We start from the raw sequence: 14,417 nt of genomic DNA, 5'->3' as shown, positions 1-14,417 counted from the left end.
AGCGAGAGGCTTCACCAGAGACAGAGTGGGGAGCAGAACAGGCAGATCGACGAAGTACATTGCTGAGGGGAGCAGCGGGGGTCACCTCCGGGGCAGGTGGGAGTCGAACTCATGCTGAAGTGGCTTTAGTTGATCAGTGCTGTGCTTTAACCCACTGTGCCACACGGAGGGAGGGCCCCCTTTATCGCTAGTTTTGTGTGAGAAAATTTTTTCCCACTCTGTGGGCTGTCTGTTTGTTTTTGTAATGTTTCTTTTGCTGTACAGAAGCTCTTAAACTTGATGTAGTCCCATCTATTTATATTTGCCTTCACTATTGTTGCATTGGATGCTGTATCTTTAAAGATGTCGCTGAAGTGTATGTCGTGTGGTGTTTGGCCCATCATTGCTTCCAGGTATTTTATGGTTTCCATTCTTACGTCTAGGTCTTTAATCTACTTCAAGTTGATTTTTGTGCATGGTGTAAGGTAGTGATCTAGTTTCATTTTTTTGCATGTAGCTTACCAGTTTTCCCAGCATAATGGTGCAGATTTTAAGATGAAATTATTCATAGTAGAAATAAGTAAGAGAAAGCAGAAAATTATTTATGATGATAATAGTGCAAAGTTATGCACAAGGACTTAAGGGTTTTTTTTTATGTTAAGTAGAAAGATTGCATTAGAAATGTTGTAAATTAAATACTGTTAATTTTCTTTAATGGACATCAATAAGGAAAATACTACCAAATGCAAAAAAAGTGTTTAACTTTATAACTAAATAATTTAAATAAAATTAATATAAATAATTTTCATCTAACATTTATACAAGTTAACAGAACAACTATACCTCAAATGTTGTAAATTAAATACTGTTAATTTTCTTTAATGGACATCAATAAGGAAAATACTACCAAATGCAAAAAAAGTGATTAACTTTATAACTAAATAATTTAAATAAAATTAATATAAATAATTTTCATCTAACATTTATACAAGTTAACAGAACAACTATACCTCACATGTTGCCAGCTCAATGCTGTGAACTAGAAACTGGTAGAAATCTTACTCCCTAAGAACAGGTAGTCTGTATTTACAGAATACTTTAAAAACTCGCAAACTGAGTTGAAGTAAAGCCTAACATCTTTTTTACATCTCTGTTAATTTTTGCACAGTATTTGTTTTCTCCCCTCAGCTGTATTCCCCATAGACCCATGAATCATCATCATTAGTCCCTTGTGCTCTTCCTTCCTGCGTTTTAACCTCTCTTCTTCCCTTCTTCTATGGCTCAGATCGATAGTCAGCTTGTAAGCTTTTTCCCCTGATCCTTTGTTTGGTTTCTCTATATTCCACACATAAGTGAATCTATCAGATATATATCTTTTTCCTTCTATTTTATTTCACCTAGTATAAGCCCTTCCATCTCCATCCATGTTGCTGCAAATAGGATGAATTTATCTTTTTTTGATCACTAACTTGTATTCCATTGCATATATATATAGCACATCTTATTGATCTGTTCATCTTTTTTGGGACATTTAAGTTGCTTCCATATCTTGACTATTGTAAACAGTGCTGCAGTAAATCAGAGTGCATGTTTTCCTTCAAATTTGTGCTTTTGTGTTCTTTGGGTAAGTAGACTCCTAAGAGTGGAATCATTGGATCATATGGTAGACTCATTTTAGTGTTTTGAGGAACCTCCACACACCAAAGACTAATATCTTAGAGTAGACTCTACACCGTCATGACCTGCTATCTCCCACAACACACTTTTGTGGCCACAGATCTCCTTGATATTGTTTCAATCATTTCTTTCATGGCTTCTCAGTCTGGCACAAGCCTTTCTGAGAACCTTTTATTTATTGCTCCTTCTTTTCCCCAAAGATTGATTGATTTGTACATGCAAGAACTGGGGTATGGGCCAGATGTGCAGGGACGGTGAGAGGATTTACTAGAAACAGTAGGGAGCAGAACAAGTGAGTTGACTGAAATACACAGCTGAGGGGAGCGTTGGGTGAGACAGAAGTGGTATGCTATGCCATGTGGGTCACCTCCCTGGCAGGGCATTGAAGTCATGCTGCAGATAGCTAATAGTGCTGTGCTTTAACCCCTTGCACCACAAGGAGGTTCCCTGTATTATTCTTTCCAGTGAGGACATACAGAAATTCCCTAACCTTGCTTTATGAAAAAGCAGCTTTTTTTCTTTTTTCCCCTTAATTTTAATTGCTCTTTTTTTTTTTTTTTTTTAATGTCATTCATCTTCATTATAATCCCTGGAGTCTGGAACCTGCCTTCTTGGCCTAGTTTACTGCATTTGTTACACTTAAACCTGTTACTTGCTCATATGAGTTTGTGTATAATCCTTTCTACCCTCTTTATGACAGACAAATTTCTTTCATTGAAAAGAACACCTGCAGGGTCCAGTAAGTGGCAGGTGTTAACAGAACCCTTAGATAAAAGGATATAGGACTTAGGAGGGAAGTATTTGTTAGGTATACACATTGACTACAAGGATGGACAGAGGTACTTGCTGTGAACCTGAAAAGCAAGTGCTTTACCTAGGAAACCTAGTAAAATAACTTTAAAAAAATAATTAGTAATGTAGCATTTATGAAAAGACATATCTATTAATACCTTACAGAGGCAAAAGAGGACAATCGTGTACCTCATTGTCTCACCTCCATCAGAGAAGTGCTTACGCATCCTTACAAAATGTTCATGCTGTTGTGCCAGTTTTCGAGTTTCCCAAAGACCACCAAGTTGCCAATTGCGATGCAAAGCACAGGAGGGTCTTTATTGCAAGCTCGAGCCTGGGCTCCCAACAGGCAGCGGCGCAGGAGCAGAAGTTGAGAGCCCTGAGCTCAGGGAAGGCCAGGTTTTTATTACAGAAGAGGGGAGTTTCAGGCCAGGAGAGGGGAGTTTTTGCTCAGCAGTACATTGATTGGTGGACATTGAACAAAGTTATCTTGTCTTAACCCGGTTGATCTATTCATGTAAGATGTGACCTTCACTACTCAGCCCGCATACTTAGGACATCTGGTGTTTTTCTAATATGTACTGGTTACTTGCCTACTTGCTAATTGGCTGTTGCTATGGGATGAGCAAGATTAGGACATTTACAGTTAAATTCGGCCTTGGCGCCTTGATGATAACTGAAACTTAGACTGGCTGGTTCAGAAGCATTCTGAAGCCTGTCATGGCGTCAATTTGGTCTTTCACATGCCACATTAAAGCCTTATTTTTTTTAACTGTTAGTGATTAAAACAAAGCATACTATTCTTAGAGGTAAAGGTGGTATCAGAAAATAGCTGTAGAAAACACACAGTTTTGTTCCCATTTTGCTTCATGTTTTCATTGCTCTTCTTTCAGATCAAACTTCAAGAGTCTCCTGAAGATATGCCTGCAGGGCAAACGCCTCACACTGTCATCCTCTTTGCGCATAATGATCTTGTTGACAAGGTTCAACCTGGGGACAGAGTGAATGTTACAGGTAAGAGTGTTGGTTGTTAATGTAATAAATCAACCTTGTTTTTAGTATTTGATCTGTTAGTGAATTCATTGACTGGGGCTGGTTGTACCTTCAGGTTTTGAGAAGACGGGATATGATGTTTTAGCCCCTTTTTCTACCTCCCAGGTTAGAACCTTCCAGTGTATTTATTATCCTTACAATTCCTTATTTCTTGCTCTCGGTGTTCCAAAACTGTATGTTTCCTAACTCAGTAGTGAGGGTCTCTTTAGAAACTAGCTTCGAACAAGGTTGGTGTTGGGAATATTTGAATTGTGCCAGCAGCTACTGAAAATATTGCTTACCAACTCTGGGGTTTTAAGTGATTTTCCACATACTTCCCAAGTATGCAGCTACAAGTTACAATTTATTAACTTGGGACCTCCCTGGTGGTACAGGGGGTTAAGACTAACCACTATGAAGCAATCTGCGGCCACTGCGGCACTAGTTTGTTCCCTAGTTAGGGAGATGACCAACATGGCACAGCAGACCTCTCCTGTCTGACCCGCAGTTCCTCTCAGCAGTGTATTTTAGTCAGTGTACCTGCTCCCCACTGTGTCTCTGGTGAATCCTCCTCCCACACATACTTCTGACTTGTATCCTAATTCTTGTATGCATAAATAAATCTTTAAATTTTTTTTTATTTATTTTTAGATAGAAGGTCTGTGATGCAGGCTAGAGGTGCAGGGGATGAAAGGATTCACTAGAGACAGTAAGGAACAAAACAGGCAGACAGACTGAAGTACACTACTGAGGGGAGCAGCAGGCAACACAGGAGAGGTCTGCTGCATCATGTGGGTTAGCTTCCTGGGTGGGATCACACTCTTGCTGCAGTGGCTGCAGATAGCTTCATAGTGCTGAGTCTTAATCCCTTGCACCACCAGGGGTGTAAAGATTTAAGGTCTTTTTAGAGCTGAACAAACTCAGATAGAGAAACATGTAGATCCTGTACCGAAGGCTTTATGGTTGTTCTGGCTCCCTGGACTCTTCCTCTATGCCAAGAAAATGTTCTTTGCTTGGCTGGGTCTGGGGACAGTGGGGTACAGATTACAGAATAAGACATGGGACTCCAGTCTGTTGAGATTTAAGTGAAGGTTGACACTACCTGTGTGCTCTATTCAGTGAGTCAGATTCTTATCCTTTGTCCCTTCAGTTGTGACTCCACTCCAGCAGTTGTTACTAATAGTCTTAAAACATACAGGTAGCAGTCAAAATGTAAAAGGGCCTGTTACCTTTAGTGAAATGTATAGTTCCAGTTCAAAGACTGAGTAGAATTAATGTGATGATACATTTAAAAGTGTTAGGGAAGAGGTGGCCATGAAAAGAACTATATAAATGTAAAATAAGTATTAACAATGCTGTTCTGTCATGATAAATCACCATTGACGATAACTAGACTAATTTCAGTGTAATCATTTGCCCCTTATCTGTGTGGGCATGAATAGTATGTATAGTCTGTTTATATATTTACCTATAGACACACTGCTTTTTAGGTGTGTGTATGTGGTTTTTTTTTGTTGTTGTTGTTGTTGTTTTAGGATTTATTTATTTATGCATACAAAAACTGGGGTACTGGACAGAGGTGTGGAGCATGAGAGGATTACCAGAGACAGAGTGGGGAGCAGAACAGGCAGATTTACTGAAATATACTGCTGAGAGGAGCAGCAGGTAAGACAGGAGAAGTCTGCAACACCATGTGAGTCACCCCTCCTGGCCGGGGGTAGAACTCAAGCTTCAGTGGCCGCAGACAGCTTCATAGTGCAGTGCTTTAACCTGTGTGCCCTATTTTTTTATATTTTAAAAAGATAAACTGGTTGACCTGTAAGATAAACAGAAGGGTAAGGTAATCAGTGGCAGCATCTTGAGAAAGCTGAGAGTGCGCACAAGTATGGATATTTTCCCTTCAAAAAGCAGCAGAAAACTGAATTGTTGGCACTCAAAGCTAGTTAGAAACTCAAAAAAGGTAAAACATGAGCTATACCACTTTGGGAAATTTTTCTTCTTGGAAAATGAATAAGTAAGTTGATGTGGTTGAAGAATAGATCACCTACTTCTTTTAATGTTCTTAAATTCTTCAGAAAGTGTAATAGGGGCCCTCCCTGGTGTCACAGGGGTTAAAATCATTGCACTATCAAACTATCACAACTCACTGCAGTATAGGCTTGACCTCCAGTCAAAGAGCTGACTCAGAGAGCAAGACCTCCTCTCTTGCCACACTGGTCCCCTCATCAGTGTATTTCAATAGATCTGCCTGTTCTGCTCTCAACTCTTTCTCAGGGCCCCTCTCCTCCCACACCACTAGCTTATGCCCCATTTCTTATATAATAAATAGGATAAATCTTAAAGAAAGAAAGCATAATGAGCCATGACCATTCACCCTCTTTTTTTATAAAATAGTCATTTTCGAGAGGATATGGAGAAACAGGGACTCTTATTACATAATTGGTAGGAATATAACCTGGTATAGCCATTTTGGCAAGCAGTCTGATTTACCTTAAACTATAAATAGATACTGGATAACCCAGTAATCCCCACTCTCACATCTATCCAAAGAATATGAAACCATCACCTTAAAGTATATATTCTCTATAATGTTTATTGCAGCATTATTTACAATAGCTAGAACATAAGTGTCCACTGGTAGAGGACTGGATTAGAATATGTGATATATCCACACAATGAAATATTGTATAGCAAAGGAAAGATGAAGTTGCCATTTACAGCAAACGGAAGGGATTTGAGTGAATGACATATAGTAAAGCAAATCAGAATGACAAATTCCCAACATTTATATAGCAGACAGTTCTTATAAAATATTTATTAAAATTAGCAGACATTACGTCTTCCTGGTGGTGCAAGGATTTAGGTCTCAGCACTATGAAGCTACCCACAGACACTACAGCAGGAGCTTGATCCCCTGCTAGAGAGCTGACCCACATGGCACAGCAGACCTCTCCTTGCCAGCTGATCCCTTGCGCAGTGTATTTCAGTAGATGTTGGTTAAATATTAAGGGGGAATAATTTTTCCTTCGTAATATCTTTACCTTTGACTCGGTGAACTGTTCATGCACTTGATAGAGTGTCTAAAGATTTGAGGTTTTAGAATTTCCCGCTCAGGTTTTGATAATAAAATTTTAGTATTGTATTCCAGTCAAATCTGAGTTTAAGAAAAATGGAGATACTTTTGCTTTGAACATAACCATGAGCCAGTCATTGTGCTAGAAGCAGAGTAATTTCATCTAAGCCTCAGAATAATCATGTGCAATGTGATTACACTCAAGTAGGTGTCTGAGCAGGTAGAGCTAAGGAGGTGGGTCACTGGTGAACACATTTTTAGGTCTGCCTTTTTCAGAAACCTGTTTTTTTTTTTTTTTCCAATTAGTCCTGCTTCTGTCATAGGGAGGTTAAAAGTGTGCCCGAGTTAGCTCTGGGATCCTTGCAAACAGTGTACTCTGGTGTGCACCTGTTCCAAAGTCTACCCTCAGTGTTCCTCAGTGCTTCCTTTTGTGCACTGCTCTACAAAGCCCTTAGTGGGAGGTAAATGTACAACTCATGGTATATTCTTAGGCATCTATCGAGCTGTTCCTATTCGAGTCAATCCAAGAGTGAGTAATGTGAAGTCTGTCTACAAAACCCACATTGATGTCATTCATTATCGGAAAACGGATGCAAAACGTCTGCATGGCCTTGATGAAGAAGCAGAACAGAAACTTTTTTCAGAGAAACGTGTGGAACTGCTTAAGGAACTTTCCAGGAAACCAGACATTTATGAAAGACTTGCTTCAGCCTTGGCTCCAAGTATTTATGAACATGAAGATATAAAAAAGGTAAACAGTGTTTTTTTTGTTGGGTTTATATAGTTCTTTGGGATCAAATGGTATTAACATTTGTTCTACCCATACAGGATAAGAGTTGCGAACTATTTGACAAAGCAAATTATTCACATCTTGAATTTGTTATTGGTTGAGGAGATAGATTGCTGCTGACAATTTCCTCCTGTCCACACCAACTTAATACATATTCTTCTAAATTAAGAAAAGCTACATGGTGTACATATTTAAATAACTTAAAGCAAGCACTATCACATTTTTATTCCTTTAATCTTTTTTATCTCTTTTTTTAAAGATTTATTTATGCATATAAGAACGTAATACAGGACAGGTGGGAAAGGGATTGTGAGAGGATTCACCAGAGAGGGGAACATAACAGGCAGGTTGAAATACAGTGTTGAGGGGAGCAATGGGCAAGACAGGAGGGGTCTGCTGCTTCATGTGGATTAGCGCCCTGGCCGGGATGGGGGTTGAACTTGTGTTGCAGTGGCTGCTGATAGCTTCATAGTGCTACCAGGGAGGCTCCTATATACCTTTAATTTCTAAAATTTAAACTCATTCTCAGCTACCTTGTAGTAAATGAAATGTTTGACATGTTTGTTTGCTTAGGGAATCTTGCTTCAGCTCTTTGGTGGAACAAGAAAGGATTTTAGTCACACAGGAAGGGGCAAATTTCGTGCTGAAATCAACATCCTCCTATGTGGTGACCCTGGAACCAGCAAGTCCCAGCTACTGCAATATGTGTACAACCTCGTTCCTCGTGGCCAGTATACATCTGGGAAGGGCTCAAGTGCAGTTGGCCTCACTGCATATGTAATGAAAGATCCTGAAACAAGGCAGCTGGTCCTGCAGACTGGTGCCCTTGTCCTAAGTGACAATGGCATCTGCTGTATTGATGAATTTGACAAGATGAATGAAAGTACAAGATCAGTACTACACGAAGTCATGGAACAACAAACACTATCCATTGCAAAGGTGTGTTACATTCTTCATTCTTACCTATTAGATACATTCAGAATTAACAGACAGTTGAAATAAAGCATCTGAAACTGCAGTATACCTTAGTTCTAACTGGAAAACTGATGTATGAATATTTTTCCTGTTAGAGTTCAGCAAAATCTTGGGACTTTTCTACAGGATTCCCTTGCATCTGTTCTATTACACAAATTCACTGATAGGTGTCATTTGTCGAATTGAAGCTTTTTCTAAATCTTAGTCAGGGTTTAGTGTTTTTGAAAGGTACTTATGGCATATATTTATCTTAAACTCAGTGCTTGGCATCAATCCAAGGGAAGGATGTATCCCAAGTGAATGTTGAATTCACTTTTACAAGGATATGTGACTCTTGGTGACTGGTAGTACAGCAGAGGACTTACCAGGCAAAGACAGCTCTACCAGCCTTGAGAGTAAGGCTTCTAATTGCACTGTTTTCTTTGATAGGCTGGGATTATTTGTCAGCTCAATGCACGCACTTCTGTCCTCGCAGCAGCAAATCCTATTGAATCTCAATGGAATCCTAAAAAAACTACCATCGAAAATATCCAGCTCCCTCACACGTTATTATCAAGGTATAAAATAGATATTCGTACTTTGTTCATTTGTAGAATTTTTTTTTTTTAAGATTTATTTATTTATGCTTACAGAACTGAGGTACAGGCCAGAGGCATAGGAGTGGGGGAAAAGGATTCACCAGAGACAGAGTGGGGAGCAGAACAGGCCAATCAACTAAAATATGCTGCTGAGGGAAGCTGCAGGCGGGTCAGGAATGGTCTGCCGCGCCATGTGTGCCACTCCCAGCACTAGGGGATCGAACTCATGCTGCAGTGGCTTCAGAGAGCTTTAACCCATTACACCACCAGGGAGAGCCCCATTTGTAGAACTTCCATCTTGAAATTAAGGAAAGGCTAATACTTGACAACTAACAAATTCAACATTCTATTTCAAAAGTTATCAGTAATGGTTGACCAGGTTTTCAAGGCAGGAAGCTTGTTTCCCTACTTAACACTCATTTTCTGAAACAGAACATTTTAGCTTCTGAAGCAGGACGTTGTAGTTTAACAGCCTTTTCAGAAGCTTGTCACTCACCACTCTCAGTTTTAAATCCTCTCAGAATCGACATTCAATAGAATTCCTTTACATGGTAGATGTGATTTATCAAACCATTCTTTTTTTTTACTAGAGTTAAATATATTTTCTTTAAAATCTTCCATTCCTCAAAATTAGAGTAACATTTTCTACCAGAGAATCTTATGTTGACTCAGCTGTTGGGTGAGTAGGCATGTCCCTGGGCTGACCTAGGACTAGGAGGTTGAGCGCCCTCTGGGGACAGAAAATGAACTGGTCCATCTAGAAGCACTTTAGGCAACAATCAGAAGATGCTTCCCTCCCTCAGTAAAACTAACTAAAGGCATGTTCACTGTATATGCCTGGGTACTCAAGAGTAATATTTTAATTATGCTTATAAGCATATTGGTCTCAACTGGGAAAACAGTATTTTTACAATATGTTTTCAGATTTGATTTGATCTTCCTCATGCTGGATCCCCAGGACGAAGCCTATGACAGGCGCCTTGCTCACCACCTTGTGGCACTGTACTACCAAAGTGAGGAACAGGTCGAGGAGGAGTTCATGGACATGGCTGTGCTCAAGGACTACATTGCTTATGCCCACAGCACAGTCATGCCTCGACTGAGCCAGGAGGCCAGCCAGGCTCTCATTGAGGTAACATTCATTCCTGGGTTTAAAGGAATGAAAAAGTGTTTTGCTGAGCCAAATTCATTTATGTAACTAGCCAGTCATTCTCTCTAAACAAATTATTTTGGTAAGAATAACATACAATTTTCTGTATCCTTATCCTATGTTGCAAAATTGAAATGTAGAAAGGATAAAAAGATTCATAGAGGTTGTACAAACCAGTTTTAGATTTAACTATAAATGTCTGACGTAAAATATAGGTGATGCTACTTTGTAACTTTATAATTCTGGGCAAGATAAGTAATTTCTCTGAGCTTCCCAGTTTCTCATTTCTAAAAAATAAAATAAGTTATAAATATTTTCTGTTAACATTTCAGTATCCTTTTACATGGATAGTTGTATGTGATGGCATTGATTAGATTATTCAAGCATTATGATATTAAGAAAGTTCCTGGATGCTTAGCTAACTTTCTTAACTAAAAAGGCTCAAATAAAAGTCACAGATTACATGTAATTTTCTGTGTACTATATTCTTCAGAATTATTTGAATAAGTAAGTTATGTGTAAGTAATAGTACAACTTACTTTTGTAGCTGTCCCAGTAACCCTTTGCATGCCCCATTAAATGAATTCTTATTTAGCAGAGTATGAACTGAAGTCACTGCCTAAACACCATTTTTTTAAAATAGGCTCCTGATGAGTCCTCTTTATGCCAGCTTCTCCACCCACTCTCATTCTCTATTCTTTCAAGGCCAAATCAGTACCTGTATGTGCAGCCAAATAGGATTCAGTTTATTTAATGGGATTCTAACTTCAAAGTTCAACTATGAAACTAAGATTGTTGTTACTAAGGAGTTTCATTTTATCCTGCAGGCTTATGTAGATATGAGGAAGATCGGGAGTAGCCGAGGAATGGTTTCTGCATACCCTCGACAGCTGGAATCATTAATCCGATTAGCAGAAGCCCATGCTAAAGTACGGTTTTCAAACAAAGTTGAAGCAATTGATGTTGAAGAGGCAAAACGCCTCCATCGGGAAGCTCTAAAGCAGTCTGCAACTGACCCCCGGACTGGCATTGTGGACATATCTATTCTTACTACAGGTTTGTTTTGGCATTGAAATTAGGGGCACATGAAAATTTTTGTCATGTTTCTGCACTGTAGTGGTTATAATGTTCACCTCATGTGGTAATTATTTAAATTTATAACCAAATGATGCTCACCTTTAAGCTGACAGGTAAATCATTTTAAACAGATTCTTCACCTTTTGGATCAGGGCACTTTTGAAAGTTGCAAGAAAAGTATACACTGACTTTTTGTTTATTTATACATAGAAACACTGGGGTACAGGCCAGAGGTGAGGCGGGGGTGGCTTGGTGGAGGATTCACCAGAGACACTTTGGGGAGCAGAATAAGTAGATCTAGTGAAACATACTGCTGAGGGGAACAGTGGATGAGAGAGAAGTCTGCTCTGTCATGTTGGTCACTTCCCTGGCAGGGAATCAAATACATCCCAGTGACTGCTGATAGCTTCATAGTGCCGTGTCTAACACCTTGTGCCACTAGGAAGAACCTGGGAATTGATTTTAAAATTTAGTCTCATCAGAAATCTTAAATGAAAATTGCTAATAGTTACCAACTCTGAGAGATTCTATTATTATTATCTCTTGACTCTTATCTCTGTGTTTTTGTTGCTATTGTTTTACATTTTAAAAGGACAGACTTATTAGGAAAAAGAAAATATTACAAGCAGACAAGGAGCAGAGCTCCCTCTGGGTTTCTTTTTTCTTTTTTTTTTTTTTCCAGTAACCTATTAAGCGTATGATGGTCTTCATTATACTAAACTCATGTGACCTAACTCTTTAAAAGCATTTTCATCACTTATGTTGCATTCCAGGTAATTCTGCTATGTGTGGAAAACTGTTCTTCCTATATTTTGTATTTGTTGACATTTTGTTGCATCATTTCATGTTTGTATTTTTGTGTTATGACTTCATCTATAGTGGTCAGTTTTCTTTCCCTATGGGAGTTTCATGCAACCTGGATATATAACTGCTGTCTCCTTTCTCTATCTCCCCGGATTCCTTATTTTATTCCAGAAGGGTGACTAGGTATGACATAGATCCAGTGTGAGACCAAAGGAAACCAGGTTTCCATAGTTCTTCAACATCCTATCGATTTACAAATCAGATTGCGCCTGAACCAGACATTCCTACACATAAGAGAATTCTGTGGTCATATCCCCAAATGTTAATAGTCACACACCAAGGCTAGCCTACCAGCAAGCTGGGCTTTCCCATGATCCATCTGGCAGCTCCTGGCAGAGATGTACACCAACTTCTGTGAGAAATATACACTTGCATGCATCCCCAAAGTAACGTCTAACATAAAAGGGATTCTTGCTTCTCTTCTGCCTAAGTGCCCGTGTTAGTCCTTTTTTTTTTTTTTTCTTTTAAGAGTAAGTTCATTGGAAAGAGACAGGCGAGGAAAAGACACATGACATAAGCAGGCAGAAAGAGCTGCCCTGAAAGGGACAGGTTTGTAGGGAAAGAGACCTGCATGGTTGCAGTCAGGCGGTCTTAGAAGAGTGTCCTCCATTGAGGGAGGTCAGTGCAGAGAAGTCCCGGCATGGTAGACGTCACGGGCAGGCAGGATGCTGTTGCCCTGCGGAGGAAGAGAGAGGGTGGAAAGAAGCACTTGCATAGTCACGGGTGGTCAGAGAAGCGGCTGCCCCATGTTAGTCCTTGATATGTAAATCATTTCTTGAAGCTTATTCTATAAATTATATAGATTGCATTTCAAGGAACAGTTATTACTTGGAGAAAACTGGAAACAGCAAACAAATCAAAACTTACTATGATTTTAATTGTACTTTGGCACTCAGCCACTGTCCCCTATCCTTTTGGCGACACTACTAGAAATTTGAGATATTTCTCTTCCTTATAATACCAGTATTATATTTAATTAATTTTCATTAATTTCTTTTAAATTCAGGACTGAGTGCTACCTCTCGTAAACGGAAAGAAGAGTTAGCAGAAGCATTGAAAAAACTTATTTTAGCCAAGGGCAAAACACCAGCTCTTAAATACCAGCAGCTTTTTGAAGATATTCGGGGACAATCTGACATAGTAAGTGTTTATATTTGCTTATATTTTTTTGATGTTCTTTTTGCCTAAAATAAAATTTTCTTAAGTTTTTAATAGTTTTCCTTCATTGTTTAATAAATGTATTACGGATAAAGAAGTAACATAAACTCATCATCAAAAATTAAGCACAGTTAAAATTTTGTTGCACTATCAGAGTTTTCCATGTATGTATATATGCACGCATGTGGGTTTTTGGTTTTGATTTTTTGTTTTTAAGATTATTTATGCATATAAGAACTGGGGTAGAAACCAGAGGTGTCGGGGGTGAGAGGATTCACAGAGACAGAGCAGTAGCAGAACAGACATGATGACTGAAACACACTCGTGAGGGGAGCAGTGGGCAAAACATAGTTCCGCCACAACATGTGTGTCAACACCTTGGCCAAGGATTGAAATTGCGCTGCAGTGACTGTAGATAGCTTCATGGTGTGTCATCTTAATACCTTGCTTTTTTTTTTTTTTTTAACTGCATCTAGACAATTATAGTTACATTATTTTGTAACTTAGTGGCTTTCATTTATTTTATCAGTTGTTGGCCATTTAGGATCTTTGCGGGTTTTTGCTGTACTATAGTGTTAGGATCACACATCTTAGGGCTATCAGAATTACTACTCTATATGTTTTGGGAATGAAAGACTCTGGTGTCATTTTGTGAATAAGTAATGTTAAATTGTTCAATGCAAAGAACCCCATTAGCCAACTCTGTCCCTTTGCTTTCAATCATACCCTCACTTCCCATCTACAGCTGCAATCCCACAGGGCAGCAGAATGGAGTAGTTGGAAAGACCATGTAAATGCTGAACCCATGATATTTGCTGTCTGACCCTTTATAAGAAATGTTTGCCACCCCTCAAATTAGCACCTTAAAAATGTATACAACCACCAAAAGGAATGGGACTGGTGATCCTTTAACTATGAAATTGTTGTGTCTCCAACAGCTAAGGGTAATCTTTGCATGTAACATGTTTGCTTTCCTACTTTTCCCCAAAGGCAATTACCAAAGATATGTTTGAAGAAGCACTGCGTGCACTGGCTGATGATGACTTCTTGACAGTAACTGGGAAGACTGTTCGCTTGCTCTGAAGCTCTGTGAGGATTACGTTGTATTCTGTCCTGACATGGCCAAGCCACCTACTCTTATATATGGCATTGGGTTTGTCAGCTCCCATTGCTAGTATCTAAGTTGGAAATTGTTTTAACAGCATTATTTGACTCCAAAAATTTTCTAACTGAAGTTCAGGTTTTGTAATAAAATGTTCTTTTTTTTTTTTT

General features: G+C 39.0%; 1 protein-coding gene across 1 annotated transcript in view; it reads left to right on the top strand.

The window, feature by feature from the left end:
• The window catches only part of MCM4 (minichromosome maintenance complex component 4), a 20,610-nt gene extending 6,231 nt beyond the window's left edge, over positions 1-14,379 (top strand). The window contains exons 10-17 of the mRNA XM_004679892.2: positions 3,342-3,462; positions 7,045-7,304; positions 7,917-8,282; positions 8,748-8,875; positions 9,821-10,028; positions 10,874-11,102; positions 12,994-13,127; positions 14,136-14,379. Coding sequence (XP_004679949.1) covers positions 3,342-3,462; positions 7,045-7,304; positions 7,917-8,282; positions 8,748-8,875; positions 9,821-10,028; positions 10,874-11,102; positions 12,994-13,127; positions 14,136-14,228 — 1,539 coding nt within the window. The 3' untranslated portion in view covers positions 14,229-14,379. The remainder of the gene's footprint in view (positions 1-3,341; positions 3,463-7,044; positions 7,305-7,916; positions 8,283-8,747; positions 8,876-9,820; positions 10,029-10,873; positions 11,103-12,993; positions 13,128-14,135) is intronic.
• Positions 14,380-14,417: the final 38 nt, after the last annotated feature.

Source organism: Condylura cristata, unplaced genomic scaffold (genome assembly GCF_000260355.1).
Source record: "Condylura cristata isolate star-nosed mole 26May11 unplaced genomic scaffold, ConCri1.0 scaffold00009, whole genome shotgun sequence".
Taxonomy (NCBI): domain Eukaryota; kingdom Metazoa; phylum Chordata; class Mammalia; order Eulipotyphla; family Talpidae; genus Condylura; species Condylura cristata.
This window is presented reverse-complemented; position numbering and strand designations above follow the sequence as displayed.